At 35.3% G+C, this 25,582-nt stretch overlaps 1 protein-coding gene across 5 annotated transcripts; it reads left to right on the forward strand.

Moving 5' to 3' along the window:
• The first annotated feature begins 488 nt into the window (after nucleotides 1–488).
• LOC109050075 (phosphatase and actin regulator 1) lies at nucleotides 489–25,474 on the forward strand. Of its 5 annotated transcripts, none has more exons than XM_042744597.1 (13): nucleotides 489–894; nucleotides 15,358–15,522; nucleotides 15,608–15,688; nucleotides 15,775–15,882; nucleotides 18,879–19,085; nucleotides 19,162–19,396; nucleotides 19,920–20,107; nucleotides 20,228–20,384; nucleotides 21,617–21,672; nucleotides 21,748–21,809; nucleotides 21,932–22,072; nucleotides 23,506–23,582; nucleotides 24,939–25,473. In XM_042744597.1, the coding sequence occupies exons 1-13, from the start codon at nucleotides 774–776 to the stop codon at nucleotides 24,952–24,954; spliced, it is 1,614 nt and encodes a 537-aa protein (XP_042600531.1). In that variant the 5' UTR covers nucleotides 489–773; the 3' UTR covers nucleotides 24,955–25,473. The 5 variants fall into 5 exon arrangements, with proteins under 5 accessions (XP_042600531.1, XP_042600532.1, XP_042600528.1 ...); XM_042744598.1 differs by having other exon boundaries at nucleotides 15,361–15,522; XM_042744594.1 differs by lacking the exon at nucleotides 489–894 and adding an exon at nucleotides 7,899–8,579 and having other exon boundaries at nucleotides 24,939–25,474.
• Nucleotides 25,475–25,582: the final 108 nt, after the last annotated feature.

Consider the following 25,582-nt stretch of genomic DNA (forward strand, 5'->3'; position numbering starts at 1 on the left):
TAAAAACATATTTATATTTTTTAACAAATGTATTTTCAAAAGTGGATTTACATACATTTAATCATTTTTCCAAATGACTTAAAACTATTTGTATAAAGCACACGGGACAATGACTGCGGAACCATGCAAATTAGGAACAACATGCAAAAGGCAGCAGCCCCTCTTGTTAGGTGGTGCATTTGTAGGTTAGCATGCACTGAAGTTTGGCTCCCCGGGTCCCCATCGTCCGGCGGGGTGTTTCGTTTATTTTAGGTTTTTACATTGGCGATTGGTAGTTGCAACTGGAAAACCATGCGGACATCCGTCAGCCGTCATGCCCTCACCGTCTGCGTAGCCCTCATCTGTATTTCTATTGTAGTTTGCAATGGAAAACCATTGGTTCAGTATGAGTCAGCTCGGAATCGGAGACAGGTGAAGAGCTCCTGATTTATTATATGTTCCGTTGTTGTCGTGATACGGCTGGTGGGGCGATTGGTGAAGTTTCGCTCTCCGCCGCATCGGTGCAGATTCTCCGTGCCGGACACGTCATCCCGGTTCGTAACGGTATTAGGGTTCCACGCGCTCTGGATGTTTCCGTTCGTCCGTGTGCTGCATCAGGGCGGGATGCGATTGACGGTCTGCGCGCTTCGGTATTCGCGTGTCGAGTAGGTTGATCGGTTAACGGAGTAAGGAGGAGTCTCCATCCCTCCCCACACCCGCTCGCGCTCTTCCGCGTCTCTACCGTGACTGTCCTTCGCCGTTAACGGGGCTGCACCGGGGGTCCCGCGGCTCTGATGGCGATGGCGGCGGCGCCCGAGCAGGAGGATGTGGACCGGCGGCCCATCAGAAGAGCCCGATCCAAGAGCGACACACCGTACCTGACCGAAACCAGGCTGTCCTACACACTACAGACAGGTGAGTGTGGGTGTGCACTGCTGTACTGTACTATAAATACCATGCTACTCTCATATATACCATGGTACTGAATGATTTTAGTTTTGGGGTGGGTGTGGTACTGGAAGTGCAAGTGTAGAGTGATATTATATTGGTACTGGTTTCAGTTACACGTGCTTTTCCATATTATTGTCCTAAATATTAATACTGAGCGACTAACATATAGACATGACAGCACTTAAAGAATACCATGGTATATACACATTTTGATATGGTACTAAATTATTACAATATAGCTTTTAATAATTGTGCATACCATACTCCAAAGTACTACTTCAAAAATTCCAATATTACCATGGTACATGTCTAAAAAGACAGTATTACCATGGCACTGGATCATTATACCGTGTCCAAAAACAATAATACTCTGGTACTGAGTGATGAGACATGACCAAATACCACAGTACTTCAAGAATACCATGGTATATTCACTCTGATAAGTTGCCAAATACACATGTGCCATTATATTTGCATACTGCTTATTTACACTTGTACATTTACACCAAGGCACTTCAAGGAATGTATATGTCCTAAAACATGGTATTACCATGGTACTGGATGATTGCTTTATCCATATGGTACTATTTACATGTTACTCCTAAGCACTTTGAAGAATACCATGGTAAAGTATGATAAAAAGGAATACTATGGCACTAAATGATTAGACATGACCAAGTGTCATAGTACTTAAAGAATACTGTGGTGTTTTAATATGGTAACAAATGTACATATGCCATTATATTTACATAGCTACTTCAAAAATACCATGGTGCAATGACATATACCATATTATTTACCATATTTACTCCAAGCTACTTCAAGGAATCCCGATATTACCATGGTATATGTCCAAAAATGATTGCTATGTCTATATACTACAATATTTACTCAAATACTACAGAGGATACCATGATATTACCATGGTGTAGTGATTAACATGAGCAAACATGATCTTTATATTAGCGGTATTATGTTTCAGATCTTCAGTTCTGTCACTCTCATCTCAGTCCAAGCCTGTATGACTGGATTAATACACTAAAGGAGATGTTTAGGCAGAATGGATGAGCTTTATTTTCCATGCAGTGAAAGCAGGTGGTGATTAATCCTCTATTTAAGCTCTGTAACTCATCTGTAGGACTCGTGCATTATATTGTGTGAGGAACTGAGCAGAACTCAGCAGCTGAACATCTCCATCACAGATCTCAAATCCTGCAGTTGCTTTATTCCTAATAGGAATAGTTCTGCCAAAAATGAACATTTGTTGAAAATGTCCTCACCCTCAGAGCATCCAAGATGTAGGTGAGTTTGTTTCTTTATCAGATTTGGAGAAATGTAGCATTGCATCAGTTGCTCACTGCTAGTGAATGGGTGCCGTCAGAATGAGAGTCCATACAGCTGATAAAAACATCACAATAATCCACAGCACTCCAGTCCATCAGTTAACATCTGGAGAAGACAAAAGATGAAACACATCCATCAGCAAGATGTTTTAAACTCAAATACATAGAGTCCATAATCTGGTCTGAAATCTGCACCGTTTTAGTCATTTTAGTACATGAACTTTTAGTAAGTGCATGTTTATTCTAGCGTGTTGTTGTGACAAAACTGATTACTCCAGTGTGAGTGTGATGACATGATAGTGAAGCAGTGATGGATGGCACTGTGAGCCACAGGCTGGTTTTCTTTCCAGCGCTGCAAGTGTAAAGTGTTGTTTCTGTTTCATCTCATTAGTGTTTTCCAACACGTTCTCACTCCCAACTCGTCTCACATTGACCCTTGGCATCGCTTTTTGACGCTCATTGCTTTGTTGTTTGCCTTATGTGTTGATCAAGATGCATTTAAAGGGATACTCCTCCCCAAAATGAAAATTTTGTCATTAATCACTTACCCCCATGTCGTTCCAAACCGTTAAAGCTTAGTTCGTCTTCGGAACACAATTTAAGATATTTTGGATGAAAACCGGGAGGCTTGTGACTGTCTCATAGACTGACACAATTAAATACACGTAGAAACAGCGCGTCCTTGTGGTGCGGATGATACAGAAGAGCATATACAGCATACGGTGATATGGAGAGACACAGAGGAGACTGTTGACAAAGGAATTATTGAATAAAGTCATTATTTTTGTTTTCTTCACTTACAAAAAGTGTTTCCGTCGCTTCGTATAACCCTGATTGCACGTCTGATGGCAGATGGGGTATTCTAATGACGACTTTCATACCTTTTATGGACCTTGACACTGTTATTTATTTGGCAGTCTATGGGACAGTCACAAGCCTCCCGGTTTTCATCCAAAATATCTTAAATTGTGTTCTGAAGACAAATGGAGCTTTTAAAGGTTTGAAACGACATGGGGGTAAGTGATTAATGACAAAATTTTCATTTTGGGGTGGAGTATCTCTTTAAAGGTTTGCATGCATTTGTCAAAATAGAAATCATTTTATATAAATGTATATTTTCATAGATATTTTGGAGCCCCTAACCCCACCCCTACCCTAAACCTACACACTTCTAAACAATATAAAACACGTAAGAGTCAAATAAAAGTATGGTCACAGCAAATGGAGACGGTGATCGGTTTGCCTCGGAAGACTTGGAATATGAATATTACTTTTTGAATAAATTTTGACTAGATGTATCTGCCTGCTACAGTATATCCTGTGTTATATATCAACAAATGCTTAGGTTTAGGGGATGGGTTACGTGCTCATAAATGTGTAAATAGTGTAATGTAAATAAAATTGTTGTGACTGTTAACATAGAAAAATCACACCCCAACATATATGCAATAATGACAAAATTATTACCCAATATATAATTTAATCATGATGATAAAATTTCTATATAATTTCTCAAATTTTACATTTTTCAAACTTTATTTGATAGATAATCTGAGTTGTGGATATGATGTTTATTTTTACATTTTACAAACTTTATGTTTGAAAATCTCATGATCGTGTTCAGTCGCTCATGATCACTATCCAGTAAAGTAGTATTATTTCTATACTATTATAGTATTTTATTAATATTTTAAATTATATATTTGTTTTTTAGTTAATTTGAATTTAAGTTTAAATAATTTTGTTGTGTCCTTAGTTTTTAATATGTATATTTCTGATTTAGCCTTTAATTCATTTTTATTTAAGTTTTAGTAATTTTAGCATTTCAGTTTCTACTTATTTTATGTTTGAGTTTATCATCATTTATTATATTCAATTGAATGAAAACTATTTTTAATAGTTTTAGTTATAACAGCACTGCTCAATAAATAGTTTTAGTTTTAGTTAAGTATTATTTCCAATACCATTATAGTATTTATTTTGAATTAGCTTCTATTTTTATATTTTCAGTTTATTATAATATTTCCAATGTAAATTTAGTTTTAATTTTAGTTTTTAATTTTAGTTTAGGTTTAAGTAATTTTGTTGTTTATTTTTTTGTTATTTTTATGATTTATTGACCAGTGTTGTTATCGTTAAACTAAAACTATTAAACATTATTTTCATTAATTGAAATAAAGCTAAAATAAAATAAAAAATATTAGATGAATAACTTAAATTAAGAAACTTAAAATAAAATAAAGCTAAATATAAATATGTTTTGTGAAAGCTCAACAAAATGTAAAACTTACATTAAAATTAAACTGAAAATATAAAAATCTATTCTATTTAGCTTTATTTTTTTATGTCAGTTTTAGTAATTTTTAGTTTCTTAAGTTGAAGTTTTTCATCTAATAATTGAATTTATTTCAGCTTTTTTCAATGTTTTTAGTTTCAGTTAAAATAAGAACCCTGCTGAAGTGTTTACTAGTTATATTTTGCTCTGTGTTGTGCTTGTGGTTTGAATGAGCTGATAGATCAATATGCTGTGAGACTGTCCAGACACAACACACACTCATCTGATACTCATACACACACCCACACACACACACACACACACACACCGCTCTGCAGCCATCGTCCCCACATCCCGTGTGTGTGTATATCTGCTCAGAATGCGCCAATCAAACTGAAAGCATGTGCTAGAATGTCAATGTATTACGCTAATGCTGTGTTGTGTGTGTGTGGTGTGTGTGTGGTGTGTGTGTGTGTGTGTGTGTGTGTGTGTGTGTGTGTGTGTGTGTGTGTGTTACGGGGATACAGTTGCATAACATCATGGATTAAACTGTTTGTCTATGCGTCAAGCAGAAGGATGAGTTACAAAACACTGGTTCTGCCTCACGGCTGTTCAGATCTTCATGACCATCATTCGCTTTGTGCTTTAAATGCTGTCATTTAATGAAATTAGTGTGCATTTGTAGTCAATTTAGTGAATGAAGCAAAAATAACTGTTTTTCCCAGGAACATATATTAGGTAAGTGGGTAAATCATTATTCGTATGTATCCAGGTCACATTTTAACCCAAAAAGGTATGATGATTTTGTATAAAGGAAAGTTATCTTTATATATATATATATATACAAAATGAAATACAGTTTTATTTGACACCATTTAACATTATTCGTTCATTCTTTTCTTCTTATTTTTTATTGTTATTCTTTGTTTGGTAAAGTCACATATAGTACATCAGATAATTTCACATTCATCATTGCTTTTCCATACATTTTTCCAAATAACATTTTACAAAACCAAGACAAAATGCAAGAGGGAAATAAAGATAAATATATAAAGTAAACAAAAATAAAAAAGACAGTAAAGAAAATATACACAATAAACAACATACGTCACATTTCACCCCAAAATATTTTTTATATTATATAGACAGTAAAGAAAATATATATTATATTATATTATATTATATTATATTATATTATATTATATTATATTATATTTTAGACCTAATTTCAGTAGATTAATTTAGAAAGGAAAGAGAAGATATATCATGGGTATTAATATCCTTAATCCATTTTGACCAATGTAAATTAAATTATTATTATTATTTATTTTTTGTAGTATTATAGAAAAAAACTTTTTTTTCTATTTAACTTCTTTTTTATATCAGAAATGATAATTTGAGTGTAAAGTTATAATGAATGCAAATTCAAAAAAATCCTAATGGATCCAAAAAAAAAACTTATATTTTTGCTACATTTGTCATTTTTTTTATTATTATTTTGGGGTTGCATGTGACCTGAATTTTGTGAGATTCACCTGATTCTCTCTCCCACACACACACACACACACACACACACACACACACACACGCTCTCAATGCATACAGCATTGTGCACACAAAGAAAACACAGATGCGAGAGAAAGGCACACATGCAAACACACAAACATATGATTAAAGTCACGCATGCCACAATTAATCATGTGGGGGTTCATTTTCTCATAAACACAATTAGCGCCAGAGATTGCCATCTGCTGGAGATTTTAGGATAAAAGGCATGAGAAAGAATATTCATTCCAGCATGTGAGTCATGGTTTGGCTTATCCTGGATAATATTTCATCTGCACATGTTCCTCAGGCTGTTCTGGGGCCAGTTTAGTGAAGCAACCGCAAAATCAGAAGATCTTAAAACAGAAGTGATCAAACCGCTGCGCACTTAACCACCAATATTTAACCTTTATTAGTCAATGTTTAAGGCATTCTTATTATTTTATTAGGATTAATCAAGTACCACAGTATTCCTATATGGCAAAAATATATATTCTGGCCAAAATCTATTTTAAATAAATGCTAAATATATGTTGTAAACAGTGAAGCTGAATGAAATACATTTTTGAAATTGGAAATATATTTAGTTTCTTTGACAAACCAAAATCTATTTCAAAATCAATTTGGGGGCAAGAAAACAGGAAAGATTTTGATTTAATAACATTTTTTTTTACATAGGCCTCTTAAATATTGTAATTTTTTAGAACATTGTAAAGTAAGAATTTTTTTTTTCAAATGTGTTATATATATATATATATATCTATATATATATATATATAATATATCTATATATCACTATATATATATATATATATACGTATAAACAACACATTTTTGTCTTCAGATGTGTTGCATCAATATATTTCCTTGGATTGAAACATATTCTTTTAAATGCATTAAAATATGTATTTTAATTATTAGAATATATTAAAAAATATACAAAAATAGGCACAAATATATTTACTAAAATATGTTTCAAAATATAATATTTTGTATTTTTTTTTGGTATATTCGGAAACATTTAAAAAAGTGTGTGTGTGTGTGTGTGTTTTGTGGGGGTTTTTTGTTTTTGTGTTTTGTTTTTTTAATGCAACAGTAAACTATATTTTTTAACACAGTACTTTTTAAAGGGGAGAATCCGTGGCGACTAAAAAGTTAAATCTGTCAAAAGATAACATAACGTGTATATTAAATATCTATATGGTAGGAATTTATAAAGATATATAAGGTCATGTAGATGTTAAATTACATAATTTTCTATGCCCTGCAGATATTAAGGCAGTATTTCTCAAAAGGATTGGACACATTCAGTCTTTGGGAAAATGGTTAACGTTATTATATTTTTATTTTGGTAGCCTACGGGTTTCAGTAACCGCAGCCTCTAGCGGTGCGACACCGTTCGAAACACGGTGACGTAGGCGGGGTTTCTCGGTAGATCCGGTGTGGATCCGGACCGATCTGGACTGTGTGGCCAGCGAAAATAATACTATGGTGAAGGCTTGCCGCTCACGCTGCTTGGTAACACACAAACTGTCATTAAAAAAGATGTAGTTTAATTTAAAATTGTTTTAAAGCAATAATACAACTATACAGTAAAATAGAGCCATAGACGTTAACGGCTGTTTAAATGCCTACTGGCCGTGTTAATATTTATGAGCGTATTACAGCGCCTTCCAATGAAGTGGGCCGGGTCAAGCTGCCTCATTAATATTTATGAGCCAAGCCTTCCATATTAACAACAGCTTCCAATCGGATAGGCGTGCGAGACGAACGTCACGTTCGGTTATTAATATTCATAAGACGAGCTCCCGCTGTTGTAGGATCGACGAATTTGCTCCCGTTAACGGTTGATTCCGGTCCGCGTATTTTTAAGACATTGCGTCACGTTGATGAATTTGAAGAAATGCTACCGAAAGGCGCATCCGTCCGCTTATAATAAACAAATCTGCGCCAGGCACTTGAATATGCGCACGGAAGACCGGTAACGGTGGGTTTAGAGACGCGGTATATTAAAGAAAACACCGAAGTGGATCACATCAGCGTGTATTTGTGTATATATACACACACGGTTATACTCAGGTGGGCCAAACGTTTTGCGCGTGGCGTCGGTGGTCGGTGATGTAAACCCGGTTTGCGCGGCTCGGGATGATCGGTGAGGCTCATGCACGCGCTCTTCCGTTCGATATCCGCACCATCCCGGGGTGTGACAGATAGACACGGCTCCGCCGCCGCTGAGCCCATGGCGGGTCCCGCATTCACCGGAGCGCACGGGACCTGGATCACATCCCGGTTACGGGAGGACGCGTCATCTTCTTCATCGTTATCATCGTCGTCGTCCGCAGAGAAACCGCGCAAACGGAGAGCATTTAACCTGGTCAGACTGCGGCAGCCCACCGCCCCCGGTAACAACAACACCCCGTTTGTGATCTCCGGTCATATCAAGCACATCTGCAGTAACTGCAGCCGCGGGAATGACATCCGGGACGGTGAGTGAGAACGGGCCCGACCGAACCGCGCTGGAGAATAAAAATAGTGTTTTTTTTTTATTTTTTTATTTTGGCCTATTTGACATTACAGTGTACATGTTACTGGTAAAAATAATAATAATAATAATAATAAAAATAAATAAAAAAATACATATATATATATATTGCTTATTTTTAAAAATATAACATTATATAAAGTATAATTTAAAATAAAATGTATTATGCAACGTATTGTTTTTTTTTAGCTTGCAATATTTCCATTACTAGCAAGAGATTAGTTAGCCATTCATGTACTTTTATGTTCGTAATTAATATTTAAGTTTTTTTAATTTTCATTTATTGCACTAATGCGTTAACTGTAGATACTGTAATGTTCAGTGTAAAATGTAAAAAATGTTAAAGTCAATTCCTATTAAATCACCTGACCATATACAGTAAAAAATAAGTTTACTTTAAAATACTGTGTGGGTTTCGGAAGTAAAACGTTATTATTTATGATATTCATTAAGGCAATGCATGCACTTTTACAATAAAATAATGTTTTTTTTTGTAAACGGAAAATATGAATCAGAGTAATTTACAATGAACAACAGGATGTGTTGCATCATATTAAATTAATATTAATTCTATATATAAAAATAATGCGAAACAAAAATTATAATTAAACAATTTAACTAAGAAAAGTTATATATAAATATATTAGATATTGTATTTTAATTTATAATTAAATATTATTTATATACACACAATTGAATTATAAGCTAAGTACAAACAGTTTTTGTTTAATTTGTTTATTGCAATATTTATTTGCTGTGATTTGTAGAATTTTTGCTCAGTGTATTGTTGATTTCATATGCTTTATTATATGATGTCATGAACCCTGTAATGTCAAGTGTGATCTAATATGTGGATAAGTTAATACGCAGGGATTGAATTTTTGGGAAATTCATATTTTATTGGTTTGTTGTCATATATTCATGCGTTGTGCATCCTGGTTGTTTGTGTTACCTGATGACCTACATTCATCGGTCAGATGTAGAGCCGAAGTGAACGCTCAGCCTCCTTCAGCAGAAAAGCTTTACCTGCTGACCTGTTTTAATGCACAAGCCTATTTTTACCCCAGGGCCGCTGACATCCGGGTGGCGAATGGATCCAGAAAGCTTCCAGTTTTCCCAGCGGAGGTTTCCAGTGATTTCAGAGCAGCTGTTGTGCGGTTTACAGTTACAGTCATTAAATTTAGCGTTGTTTTTTTCGCTTAACTAATGTATGTTTCTGAACGGCTTTGTGCGTTGATTTACAGAAATAGTTCACCTAAAAATGAACATTTGCTGAACATTTCCTCACCTTCAGAGCATCCAAGATTAGGATGAGTTTGTTTCTTCATCAGATTTGGAGAAATTGCATCAGTTGCTCACTGCAAGTGAATGGATGCCGTCAGAATGAGAGTCCAAACAGCTGATAAGAACATCACAATAATAATCCACAAGTAATCCACAGCACTCCAGTCCATCAGTTAACATCTGGAGAAGACAAAAGATGAAACAAATCCAGCATTAAGATGTTTTTAACTCAAATACATTGAGTCTATAATAAATAATAACACTTCCTCCGGTGAAAAAGTGCATCTCCTGTTGTCTCTCACATCAAAATACACCCACATATTAGTTTAGAGCTGTTTAAACGGTGCTTGATCTGTGCAGATTTCTCTCCTGATTCACACCAGAACACTTTTATGGATTATGGACTCATATTTTAGAAATTAAAAGCATCTTAATGCTGGATTTGTTTCAGTTTTTGTCTTCTCCAGATGTTAACTGATGGACTGGAGTGCTGTGGATTATTATTGTGATGTTTTTATCAGCTGTTTGGACTCTCATTCTGACGGCACCCATTCACTTGCCAGAGCTGGGTAGATTACTTATGGATTGTAATCAGTTACTGATTACAGATTACATGACACAATTTGTAGTCAGTAATATAATCTCTTAGATTACACATTTTTGGTAACGTAATCTGATTACTTTTTGGATTACATTTAGATTACATTTGTGCTAACCCTTATTTGATATCACATATAATGAATTAGCCTAATCTTGTGCTATTTTGACAGATAAAAAATATATATAAATTCCAAAAAATATATTTAATTCACCAACAAGAGCCACAATAGCTTCTTTTTCAAGTGCAATGTATGGAAAGTTAATACTTAAAAAAAAATACTAACACTAATGTACCTTGCTGTTAGTGCTTGCTAGTAACACTGAATAAAACAAAATCACATCTTGTGATTTTAAAGCATATTTACTTAGAATTAAGTAAATTTAGAAAACAGCGACATTACAAAAAACAATATTGAAAAACATTAAATTAACAGCAATATCCCTGCTAGGTCAAATATAAAAAAAAAAAAAAAACAACAACAAAAAAAAAAAACACTAGAAGTGTATATGACTGTATCCATGGAAAACATCAAACAATAGCTACATTGTAAACATGAATTCTGAAAAAGATTAAATTCACACAGAAATGACATTTCTATCCATCTCAAAACATTTTAAGTGCATAGTAACAATGAGGAAAAGACACAAAATGATTTAGTACACATGCCAGACCAGCATGTGGCGCTGTAATTCTGCCACAGAGACACACTAAGAAAGGAGAAGACATGGACTATGCGCATAAACCTTGCGCTTGGTATACAAACGAACATGGAACAATACATTTATTAATTTGTGTTAATGTTAGTTAAAAAAAAGACAATCGTTCAGTGTTTGTTAATGTTTTTTGTTGCTGTTACGTGACGTAGCAGTGTTTGACTAGGGGGGTGAGACGTGGGCTGATGACGTCATCGTTTCAGAAAATATACGGATTTGTGGTCCACATGAAAACGCAAAGGCGGCATTTTCGAATTTATCCACTCTGGGACCCAGTTTAAAAAATATCGGTTTCACTCTCCCAAAACACCGGATCTGTGTGGACGAAACAACTATACGATACAAACAGGGCCGTGGGAAGAGGTTTTAAGTTGGGGGTGCTGTAGTGGGAGGTGCATTTTTTTGCGTGTCAGGTGGACACCTCTTAATAATAAGAATTAAACACATTATACCAATCTTGTAACCAGACTCCGTTGCACATAGCAGACACGTACAAATAGCCAAGAGAGTTAAACAGCTCCAAAAGGTTGTCGCGCACAGCGGACGTCTTCGCCTTCTGGCTGACCTCCCAGGGCGAGTTTTTTAAGGCGACCGTTATTTAGAATGTGTCACTTTATGGTTTCCATGGTGACGCGTCATTGCTTGTCACGTGACACACCACAACAACAACAGAGCTGAATGAATGATGATCTGCTTTTATGTCATTTTTCCTTTTTATTCAAAATATTCACAAATTTTTGTTAGATATGGCATGAAATATCTGATATTCCGATTGTCAAATATATGCAAGTGGAAGTGTTTTTTAAAACACCTGTATAACGATCGCGTTAGTTGAGCTGTATGCGCGACGGCATCTTAGTTTGTGCCGCAGACGCAGTTCAGAGAATCGGATCGTTTGTATTTACAACACGTGAATTCATCCACTTCTCCCGAAATATATAAAAGTAAGTGGCTGGTGAACTGAGAGAAGAATAGAGTAAACTTTAAAGTTACTTACACATGTGTATCTGATATTTATAAAACAACGTGTCTAATTATAATGGAAAGGATTATTATTGCCTCTTCCTTTGACATCAGTGTGTATTTTACAAACTCTAAATGTATTGTTTTTTTAGTACTTATATGTCCTGAAACCTAAAATAAACATTATGTGGTTGAAAACACTGAAAAGTTGTGATATATGACAGCTCTGAACCTATGCTCTGAACGCGCCTCTCTCTGGCTCAGCGCCAGCCAACACGTGAAAGCACATTTGAATTTAGCAGTTGATCAAGTCATGCACGGGGACCAGCCTGGACTGATCACACCGGTGGGATCGTACGTACGTGCGAAAGGGTCAATAATTATTTTAGTTGTGCTCAAAACCTCCTCGTGCATAAACTTCTTAGGTTAATAACAAACAGGAGGATTTAAAAAATGTTTTAATACGTTTATGTATTTATTTTTTTTTGCATCTGTCAGAGAGTGCTGTAATGTCTGCATTTTCCAACGGGGGTGCTGCAGCACATGCAGCACCCCTACTTCCCACGGCCATGGATACAAAATGTATGCATATACAGCGAAACGCGTCTCCGTGTGGACGGGGCCTTGAAGTGCATAAGGTAGTAACAATGAAGAAAAATCAACATTACAAATTATATTACAAATTATATATACAAAATATATTAAAGAACATGAAATTCCCAGCAATAACTTTGTTAGGTCAAAGATTTCCATGGACAGCAAATTAATCCGTGGTAGGCAGATCTTACTGAACAGTGACATTTTCCCGTGACTTTCTTTAAAAATGAAATGATGTCTGTACATCCAGTGATTAAAGACTGCTTTACCCACTATTCCATTATCTTGTTGCTGATTTCTTCTGAGCGCGATTCTGACACCCCTCCCCCTCTCCGCCGGAAAAACTCGAAGAATCACGAATGTATATAAACGGCAGGTTTATTAGGAAAAAATATAAACGTTAAAAAAAGGAAACTTAGGAGAATCAATTAATTGTGAACAACTTATTAGCATTGTGTAAATAATATGTAATCATGTAATCCATAAAAAGGAATCTGTAGTCTGATTATGAGTATTTTTAAAAAGTAGTTTACTCTAATTACAAGTACTTGAGATTTGGAATCTGATTACGTAATCCAGATTACATGTAATCCGTTACTACCCAGCTCTGTCACTTGCATTGAGCAAGTGATGCAATTTCTCCAAATCTGATGAAGAAACAAACTCATCCTGATCTCGGATTCTCTGAGGGTGAGCACATTTCAGCAAATTGAAACTTTTGGGTGAATTATTCCTTTAATTTTCTTTCTTTCTTTTTTTTTTAAGTAAAAATAATTAATTGATGAAGTGATTGTTGTAAGTGTTGTTATTGCTGATTGAGATACAATACAGCACTTGGACTCATAGGGGATGTTTTTTCTACACTTAACAGTCAGTAAGGGACTATATTAGTCACTGTGTGAAATGAATAGTGGATTATTATAGCGCAGATGTGAGCAGAAAGCTCTGCTGATGTCAAATATATCTGAAGATTATTCTTCTGGGGTGAGACGATGGGATTAGAAACTTACACTTTATATGTGTGACACTCGTCTTCCCCCTTCTGAATTTCCTTAATCTAAGAGAATGAATGTTAATTGATGCCTTTGCCCAGTTTTATTGAGTTACCAAATGGAAAAAGTAATAAAAAAAGGTCTGAAAACTTAAATGGAGAGAGAGGTTATTTCTACTGAAGATAATTGAATTAGTTGCATTTGTTTTTCCAGTCACTTGATCCTAAAGGTATTTGGTGTCCGCTGAGAGAGATTTATGATACTTAGTTTCTGCACTTTCAAAACTATTTAAATTCTTTCAGCTCATTATCAGCATTCGGTTTCACCTTGACTTTTTATTTCCTACTGGAAGTTTCACAAGTTCAGATTTTCTGTTTGAATTACTAGTTTGTTAAAGGAATAATTCAAACCGGGGGGGAGTTGTGATCGTTCACTTGCCCTCGTGTTTTTTCTTTTTCATTGTTATTTTGGCGAGCGTTTCAGGTCTGTTTTCATGCAGTGAAAGTGGATGATGAGTTTTACTCTCAAAAAGCACAATAAAAGACTATATTAAAGCCATATGTGATCACAAAACCAATCATAAGGGACAATTTCTCAAAATTGAGATTTATACATCATCTGAATGCTGAATAAATAATCTCTCCATTGATGTATGGTTTGTTATGATAGCACAATATTTGTCTGAGATACAACTATTTGAAAATCTGGAATCTGAGGGAGCAAAAAAAAAAAATCTAAATATTGAGAAAATCATCTTTAAAGTTGTTCAAATGAATTCTTAGCAATGCATATTACTATGTGTTCTGTCTCTGATTGATCTGAAGAGTTTTTTATCAACTCTTTTAGTGTAACTGTACAAGCGTCCAGCTTCAATCTCGTGTCAGATCTTGAGTGATTTTGATCAAGTAAAGGTCAGAATAACTGCAGTAATATCTCCAGATGAACTCTTACTGGACTGAAGCAGCTCAGCTTTACTTGATTCTCCATCAATCATGTTTTAGAGTCTCAAATCTGATCCTCAGGATCTTTTTGAGGAGCGGTTTGTTTCCAGAAGCTTTACTTTCACTGTTCCTCAGCGGAGGGAATGATCTTCACAAGCCTCCAGAACATCTCACATCTTCTGAGGAGCCTTTATTTCTTCATCTCTCAATCACTGCATTATATGTTTGAATCATTTACATCTCATCTCACTGAGACACATTACTGGAGATATAGAGCGAACGCTGATATTTAGATCGTTTTATGTCAGTATCTGCTGTACTGTTATAAAAGATCTCATTGATTTGCATCACAAGCATCAGAATTTCTTCACTGAAAAATAAGCATCTGCACCAAACTGCATGTTTTTCTCAGTTTGAGCCTCTGAATAAAATTGAGCTGTTTTATCTTTGAGTCATAAAAGCATGGATCAAAACATAAAACACACATGTAACGCTTTGTTTTAGATGTCTAAAGGGTCAATAAACTCTTCCATTTCTAAAAGTTAACTACATTTTTGGATATTTTGTTTCATGTCAGCTCAGCTCTACCGGGTTGCAATGCAAACGTACCGCGTGTGTGTTGTGTGTTCAGCAGAGGGTGCCGAGCGTCTGGCGGCGATGCGCTCTGATTCGCTGGTTCCCGGGACGCACACGCCGCCGATACGCAGACGCAGCAAACTGGCCAGTCTGGGACGACTCTTCAAACCGTGGAAATGGAGAAAGAAGAAGAGCGACAAGTTCAAACAGACGTCCGCAGGTAGGACACACACACACACCAGAGCACCACCTGGAGACGCAGACGCGCTGGTTTCGTTTCTAAGCGTGTGGTTGATGATTGGCAGTGCTGGAGAGGAAGATGTCGACGCGTCAGAGCAGGGAAGAGCTCATCAAGAGAGGCGTGCTGAAGGAAGTGTATGAGAAAGGTAAGAAGCGAGATGCTGGGCTTCATCCGTTCGAGCGGACAGGAACTGAATGTGATTTATGGGAAAGGTCTTGATCTGTGTGTCAGTAGAGGAGGTCAGCGTTGACGGCGGCCGGGTGTGTGTGAGTGATCTGGACAGACAGGCGGTCATCAGTCCGGTATCAGAGTCTGCAGACGCCAGCGTCACGGCGACAGGTGCGTTACTGTCCACATCTCTACACAGCTGGACTCATACCCTCACCAAAAAACAGCCATAGTCTCTAATGATCATTTTTCACCCTTTACAGAAGGCTAATTCTGTTACTGTACCTTTAAGAGATTTCACACCGATGGAACCAACTGAAAGCTAAATACGTGTAGATATGCAAATGAGGGCTGGTGTATGTTAATGAGGTTCTGGTGGTGATCATTAGGAGTCGTTTTGCGGTTCAGTTTTTTTTAGTAAGTGTTCTAGATGAACTTAGAGGATTGTGAGTTATGAGAGCTGAAGTGTCTCACAGACAACTAACTCTTTCATGAGTTTATTATAAAATATATATATATATATATATATATTATATATATTAAGACATTTTTTATATTATTATTTTATATATTATTAATTATTTTATATATTAATATGTGTGTGTGTTTTGAGTCAGTATCTTTGTATTTGGGAAAGAAATTTATATTTTTTTTTATTATGGGTTGAATTGATTTGATGTGAAGTTAAAGTTATTTTTTTTGTTATGTTAGATTTTTTTTTTATTTAAATTATGTTCTTTTGTTTTTTATTTTCATCTGTGAATCCTGAAAAGTGGTTTCCACAAAAATATTGTGCAGCACAACTGTTTTCAACATTGATAATAATAAGAAATGTTTCTTGAGCAGTAAATCATCATATTAGAATGATTTCTGAAGATCATGTGACACTGAAGACTGGAGTAATGATGCGGAAAATACAGCTGCGCATCACAGAAATAAATTACAGTTTTAAATATATTCACATAGAAAACAGATATTTTACATTTTAATAATATTTCACTTTTTTTCAGCATTATTGATCCAATAAATGCAGCCTTTTTGAGCAGAAGAGACTTCTTTCAAAACAATTATACAATTTTGACCAGTAGTATATATATATATATATATATAAAAAAAATATATATATATATACACGCACACTAAAAATACAGTAAAAACTGTAAAATTGTGAAATAGTATTACAGTTTAAAATGTTTTCTATGTGAATCTCTGTTAAACTGTAATTTATTTCTGTGATGTGCAGCTGTATTTTCAGCATCATTACTCCAGTCTTCAGTGTCACATGATCTTCAGAAATCATTCTTATTTTAAAAATAGTTGCCAAAATTTGTCTGTGTATGTATGAGTATGTGAGCAGTGGATTTTTTGAAAGTCGTGGTTTTCAGTCGCTCCATCACGAGCACAATTAATACCAACAGCCCATAATAGTACAGCATTTGATCAAGAATTCACGTGTTACACATCGATGACGGATATGTGGATCACTCAAATCTTAAAGAAGGTGAAGGTTCTATCGAGTGCGGGAGGTGATATCTCAGCCATGTTTGTTTGTAGCATGTGGATACTCAATGCTGATTGGCTGAATTCATGTTTTAAACAGTTTACTGTGCAGGTAGTTAATCTCCGCTCTGCTCTAATGTGCTTCCTGCTACAACACACAAGCTCACGCATAACGCACAGATCACACACACATAGAAACAGTCAGGAAGGCAGAAAATTGTCAACGCTGTCCTGTGATTCATCAGCTTACAAACGGAAAAGTTACAGCATATTCTCTCTGTTTCTGAAGTAACTACAACCCTCTTCGGCATAGTAGAGAGACGCTGCACAGACAAGTGAGTCAAACAGTCATTTAATACAGACTAACAGCTGTAGTGTTCCAATGAATCACAATAAATCATTGCAATTTGTTTTTAACAAAATGAGATTAAAGACAAATTATAAATTAAATGTGTCCTTTTATTATTGCTTGGATAACATGCTGCACGTTTCTTTGTGAAACTGAAATATAACACTATAATAATACACTAGCATAGCACTTGCATGTTCTTGCTGTTTTGTTGGTTTTGATTGCTTCTATTGTCCTCATTTGTAAGTCACTTTGGATGCTAAATGAGTAAATGTAAATAACAAAACTAAATTAAAATTTTAAAACAAGCCCCAAATCAAATAAATAACACAAATAAAAGAAATCTCTTCATATAAACACAATAAGGCTTTGGTCTGTGCTCTTTGCTTTTTAAATTTTTTGAATTAGATGCATTTTATTCATTTTAATAATGATGATGATGAATGATTGTGAATACTTGGAAGATGATAATCTAAATTAGATTGTATGATTTCAAAATTTGGAGCAAAAACAGAATCATTTGACTTCAGTTTTGTGAAAATATACATAAAAAATATCTGCATGAAACAGAAACAGCAGACGAGCTGAACGAGACGCAGATTCACTCTCCTGCCAGCAGGTGGAGCTTAAAGCGTTTCCTTGGTTACTGCTGTAAACAAACAAGCACTTATGAAACACCGCAGCAGGTGGAGCTTAAAGCGTTTCCTTGTTACCGCTGTAAACAAAGCACTTATGAACACTGCAGCAGGCGGAGCTAAAAAGCGTTTCCTTGGTTACCGCTGTAAACAAAGCACTTATGAACACTGCAGCAGGTGGAGCTTAAAGCGTTTTCCTTGGTTACCGCTGTAAACAAAGCACTTATGAACACCGCATCAGGTGGAGCTTAAAGCGTTTCCTTGGTTAACGCTGTAAACAAAGCACTTATGAACACCGCAGCAGGTGGAGCTTAAAGCGTCTGGAATATTCAGCTGGAATATTGAGTTTTGTTGGTTTTATGTGTTTTAATATGAGTTATGCGGGTGCAAGATGAAAAGAAAAAATCCCATCTAAACTTTTCTAAAGACAGTAAGTTCCCCTCAGACATACATTCATATAAACTCCTAACCCTAACTGAATCATGATTTGTTTAACATCTCAACCGATTTGAATCGCCATGTTTCTTAATCGATTTTCAACCGGCTCCCGGGTTAATCGTCACATCCCTAAAATATACACAAGTATATTTATAAATATTTAATTTACTAAAATAATATCATGTATGATAATTTGTATGGTTGGAAATCTGAAATGATGTGCTGTTCTCTATTGTGTGCTCCAGTGTCGTTCTCAGAGGTCCAGTCTTCTGGTGAAACTGTGGCGTGTCTCTCAGATCTCGTCCCAAAGCCATCTCAAGCCCCGCCCTCTGTGAAGCCCATGCCGTTGCCTAGCGACAGTGCTGACATCGCTCACATGAGGCCGTCGTCACTGAAACAGCCTCCTGCCTTACCGCCGAAGCCATACAGCAGAATACCCAACCATCTGACAGGTGACGCCTGCGCCGCTCCTCCGACGCTCACCAAAACCACCGCGCAGAACTAAACTCTGTCTCTTCTGTTCTTCAGAGACGCTGGCTCGACTGTCGCCGCCCCTCCCTCCAAAGAAAGTGATGATATGTGAGCCGACGCCCTCATTTCCCCTCAAATGCCTGCCGTCCCAGGGCTCGCACGCACACCCGCACACACACGCGCTCACACACCTGCACCCGCAGCAGTACGCCACGCTGTCACTGCACCCACCCAGCCGCATCATAGAGGAGCTCAATAAAACCCTCGCGCTCACCATGCAGAGACTCGAGAGGTGAGCACACGCACACACACACATGTGCACACGCACACACACACTCACACATGTGCACACACACACACACTCACACACACACATTCAAACACACACACACACTCGCACATGTGCACACACACACACACACACTCATATACACACATGCACACATGCACAAATGCACAAAAAAAAAATAAAATATAATATAATATAAGAAATGAAATGAAATTAGATTAGATGTGAAATGTGAAATCAAAAATAAAGATCACTCACACACACACATACAAACACAAAAACAGATAAAATAAAAACTAAAATTGAAAAGGAAATAACTGAAATCTAAATAGTACTATTAAAAAAATTACAAAAACACAATAAATTATTAAAATTTTAGCTAAAATTAAAATTTAAATGAAACTGAAAACAAAAAAAATAAAAGCTAATTTAGAAAATGTATAAATCTTTAATCGTATTTAATCGTATAATAGATTATACTATAAGTAATACTAAAATAACTCGGTGTGTGTGTGTGTGTGTGTAGCTCTGTACTGCAGGCGGTGCCATCTGTCCTGATGGAGACGGAAGAGGAGAAGGAGAACAGAGATTCAATGCACCAAACTCCCGCCAACACACACACACTCAACACACACACACTCATCACACACACCTTCAGCATGCACGAGGAAGAAGACGAGGATGAGGAGGATGATGACGATGCGCTGTTTACAAGTAAGATATCTGGTGGGAAATACAGCATGTGATGTGTGTTTGTGTGTGAGAGTGTGTGTTAACGTGAACTCATACTGTGTGTGTGTGTGTGTGTGTGTGTGTGTGTGTGTGTGCGCGCAGGTACACTCGCTTTAAGGATCCTACGGAAAGATTCGCTGGCGATCAAACTGAGCAATCGTCCGTCAAAGAGAGAACTGGAGGATAAAAACATCTTACCCATGATGAGTGACCAGGAGCGGCTGGAGTCCAGACAGCAGATCGGCACCAAACTCACCCGGTGAGGAGACACACACACACACACACACACACGTGCACACACACTCACTCACACACTCGCACACACACATGCACGCGTGCACACGCGTGCACACACACTCACATTCACGCACGCACGTGCGCACACATGCACACACACGCACACACATACAAGCACACACGCACACAGGCAGGTCAGGCGCGATCAGGGTCACAGGGTCAGGTCCTGATCAGCATGGCTGAGGCAGAAGTATTTCAGCAAGCTATGTGGGTTTAAAAAAATAATTAAATAAATGAATAAATAAATAAATATTATCATCGTGAAAAGGTTACATGTCCTCATCTCTTGAGCGAGTTGTGATTGAGGACGCAAGCTCAGCCTCAGTCGTGTTGCCAGATACACGTATTATAAGCATCTATGTTTTTTTTTTTTTCATTTAATTTAGGAAGTAAATGAAGTGGGAGATTGCAAGTTAGGGACAGCGATATCTTAATATTATTTCCATAACTCAAGATTTGGACTCATTGCAGTTTATTTATTTTTAGATTGTTTTGTTTGTTTTTCAATATCTGGCAACGCAGAATAGTGTCACAAGCAGAGAAAATACTGTACCAGACGGAACAAATTCACTGAAATACCGAAAGAAAGCCATAGTTATGGAATTATGAAATTGATGCAAATACTTAGTTCAAATTAAATAGTTTATAAAGTGATTTTATGTAAATTGTTGCATTCAATGTATTAATGTATATTGATGACAAAGTCTACAGTGTTTGCACAGTGATTTGATTCTGATTCTTTATTAAAAATGTTTCAGTGAAACAGAAATGTTCAGATATGAATGCATTAGACGTTTTTTATAATCAATTGTTAGATTCCATAATCAATGCATTCATTTATATTGGTTGGAAAACATAAAAAAGAGAGATTTTATGCGTAGTGGCATTAATAACTGTTTTAAATGTTAATTATTAATTCAGTTTTACATTTTAATATCTTTAATATATGGCAATTTCTAATATTTTTTTTAAATTTGCCTTCATTCCTTTGATTTCTTGTATATCTTTAAAAGAAAAAATGCATTAAAAAATATTTATCAGACGTCTTGAAAATGTTTCCACTTCATTGCAAAAATAAATTGCAATAATAAAAAATATAACAGGTGTGGAATAGTGTTGCAGAAACAGAATATGCACACAGAGTGGCTTTATTCTCAGATGAGGGTGTTTTAATGCTTTCGCGTCTGTCTCCAGTCGTCTGAGCCAGAGGCCGTCAGCAGAAGAGCTGGAGCAGAGGAACATCCTCAAACGTACGTCTCACACACCGCAGTATGAGTGTCTTGAGGAAAGCATGATGTTTGAGTGTCTGATTCTCTCTCGCTCAGCGCGGAACGAGCAGGAGGAGCTGGAGGAGAAGCGCGAGCTCAAGAAGCGGCTCTCCAGGAAGGTGAGAGCCAGAGATCTGCCCCAAACTGTTCCTATAGCAACCAGCTCTTCTGGGTCACGGCACACATTCGATTGGAGTTACGCAACGTCTTCAGGAGTGTGTTTCTCTGTGTGTGTGTTCAGCTGAGTCAGAGGCCCACCGTGGAGGAGCTCAGAGAGGCCAAGATTCTCATCCGCTTCAGTGATTACGTGGAGGTGGCAGAAGCTCAGGACTACGACCGGCGCGCGGACAAACCCTGGACCAGACTCACTGCTGCTGATAAGGTTCATCTCCATCACCCTGAGCTTCTCTGATCCAATAAGAGCTTGATGCTTTCACTTTAAAAAAAAAATAAGGCATAAACGTTATATTGTTAGTAGTAGAATGTCACATGAAGAAACACTTCAAAAGTCAAAAGTTTTTTTTTTTTTTTTTTTTTTTTTTTTTTTTTTTTTTTTTTTTTTTAAAAGAAGTCTCTTCTGCTCATCAAGGCTGCATTTATTTGATCAAAAATACAGAAAAAAAACAGTAATCTTGCAAAATGTTATTACGATATAAAACAATGGTTTTTATTTTAATATCCTTTAAAATATAATTTATTTCTGTGATGCAAAGCTGAATTTCCATCAACCATTACTCCAGTATAAAATGTCACATGATCTTCAGAAATCATTCTAATATGCTGATTTATTATGTGATGATGCTGAAAATCTAGCTTTGCATCACTGGAATAAATTAAATTTTAATGAATATTAAAATAGAAAAATGTTATTTTACATCATAATAATATTTCACAATATAAAATTTTTTTTCTTGTATTTTCGATCAAATAAATGAAGCCTTGATGACCAGAAGACACTCTGTGAAAACATGTGTATATATATATATATATATATATATATCTATATATATATATATATATACACACACACACACACACAACCGGTCAAATGTTTGGGATCAGACTGATTTTTCATGTTTTCACAGAGTGTCTTCTGGTCATCAAGGCTTCATTTATTTGATCGAAAATACAAGAAATTTTTTTTTATATATATATATATATATATACAGGAAAGAAATTGATCATAAATTAATAAATTTCACACATAATTAGAAAGAAATGTCCACACATTGAATTAAACTAAAACTGAAATTAAAAACAACAACTGAAAAAGTATTTTCTTGTAAAACATACTTCAGTAATCTTTTTTTATTCACAACTTATATATACACAATTTTACACTTAAAATTTTATACATATTTTATTCATATTCTAATTTTTTAATGCTCATTTTTTATTTTACAGTATAATATTATTATTTATGTAGTGATATATTTCTTATCTTGTGGAATAGTTTTGTTTAATAATAAAAATCATAAGAATAATTGTTGTTATATTACCACAATGTGATTTTTTTTTTTTTTTTAAACATATTTTGCAAATAAGCACAAGAAATAAAAAAAATTATCTGGTAAAAAGTTTTTTTTTTTTTTTTTTTGTAAAACTTTCAGCCCTAGACAAATCCATTCAGGAGAGATTTCGTGAAAACATGTTTGCTTAAATAAAATGCTTCTAATTTTCTTACTAGAAAACAAGAGCAGGGTACAGTAGGAAATCTGATTTTTGCGGAGTTAAAACATCAGATGATGTATTTCTGAGTGCTGCACGGCTGATTTTCATGGCTTTTGAGTTCGGTGTGATTTGTGTCTCTCTCAGGCTGCCATACGCAAAGAACTCAACGAGTTCAAAAGCTCAGAGATGGAGGTGCACGAGTCCAGTCGACATCTAACCAGGTGAACACAAACACACAAACACACATCACACACGTCTTCTGTTAGAACAAGGCTTTATCATTAATGTGCAAATAATCAATTCAGTATTATTAGCCGATTCCTAATACTGATAATACAGGCATTATTCACTTTGAGAAATTGAGTAACTTGATTTTATTTTTATACTTTTTTTTTTCTTTTTTTTAACACCATTTTTGTCCATTTCCAGCCAATTTTTTATTTTATTTTGTATTTTTTGCAAATATGCACATTTTAATTAAATACAAATATATAGAAATAAGCTACTATTATTTTAATTTCTGTATGTATATGTGTTAACTTTCAAAAGAACACCTTGTATTTTCATGTATTTTCTAACTATAATCATATATATATATATATATATATATATATATATAAATATATATATATATATATATATATATTATATATAAAAAAACATAAACTTGTTTAATTTTTAACATTACAATATTATTATTAATGCAGTAATATTTTTATATTAATTTTATATTCATGTTTTTATATTTATTTTTATTGATTTCTATATACTGTTTATTCTTTAATACATTTATTCAGCAAGGATGCATTTGCAATATTATAAATGCCTTTGCTCTTTCAAATAAATGCTGTTCTTTTCCACTTTTTATTCATCAAAGAATCCTGAAAAATAAAATGTTTCACAGTTTCCACAAAAATATTGTGCAGCACAACTGTTTTCAACATTGATAATAATCAGAAATGTTTCTCGAGCAGCAAATCATCATATTAGAGTGATTTCTGAAGATCATGTGAAGATTTATATTTTAGTTATGTTGTTTTATTTTTAGCTGAAAAGATTTCTAATAAATTACACTTTAACAGAGATTCACATAGAAAACAGCTGTTTTAAATAGTAAAAATATTTCACAATTTTTACAGTTTTTTTTTTTAATCAAATAAATGCATCCTTGATGAACATGCATGCTTTCAACAAAAAAAAAATTACCTAAACATATATATATATATATATATATATATATATATATATATATATATATATATATATATATATATATATATATATATATGAAATGTTATGTAAATAAAGTATTTAATATTTTATAAACATTTAAAATCACATCACAAAAGACACATTTATATACATGGTCTCAGTCTGTTTGGAAACACTACATTACTACTTATTACTAAATGTAAATATGGCTTCACTCTTGGTGTAATTCTGTTAAAAGTGCAGCTCTGAGTTCTGTCGGATTGAATTAAATGTTCAAGCACCTTGCATTGTGGGATGGCCATCCTGCATATAGTAGCCCGTGAATGCTGTATTGTCATTCTGAAGCGGTCTTGTGTTCTGGGCAGGTTTCATCGGCCGTAGTGCCGCTACAGTCATCAGTGAACTCTGTCTCTCGTTTGGAGCCGTTCTTCTTTAATGGACACTGAACAGACTCTCTGCTGCTCGCTTTGATCAGGAATCGCACGCAGATCTTCTGGACTCTCACCAGCGGCGCGTGGACACGGACGAGCCCACGATCTGTCTGTGTGCGGATATTTCTGTATATTTTGACAAAAACTGATATATTACGTGCTCTTCGCCATGAATTTTCTCTTGTTGTCGTTTTTTTGTTTTTTCCAGGCAATGGTTTTTAATGCAGCAGACGATGTAGTTGATTTTCTACTTGTAACTGAGAAATTATTCCAGTCCTTTTAGTTTTCAAAAATGGAGAAGACAAGGGAAAATACTTTTCTAACGAGTGCAAGCCACATTCTTTTACACACTAAAATCTTTAAAGGAACAGTTCATCCAAAAGTGAACATTTGCTGAACATTTCCTCACCCTCAGGTCATCCAAAATCAGGATTAGTTTGTTTCTTCATCAGATTTGGAGAAATTGCATCACTTGCTCACTGCAAGTGAATGGGTGCCGTCAGATTGAGAGTCCAAACAGCTGATAAAAACATCACAAGTAATCCACAACACTCCAGTCCTTCAGTTAACATCTGGAG

This window comes from Cyprinus carpio, chromosome B18 (assembly GCF_018340385.1).
Source record: "Cyprinus carpio isolate SPL01 chromosome B18, ASM1834038v1, whole genome shotgun sequence".
NCBI classification, from domain to species: domain Eukaryota; kingdom Metazoa; phylum Chordata; class Actinopteri; order Cypriniformes; family Cyprinidae; genus Cyprinus; species Cyprinus carpio.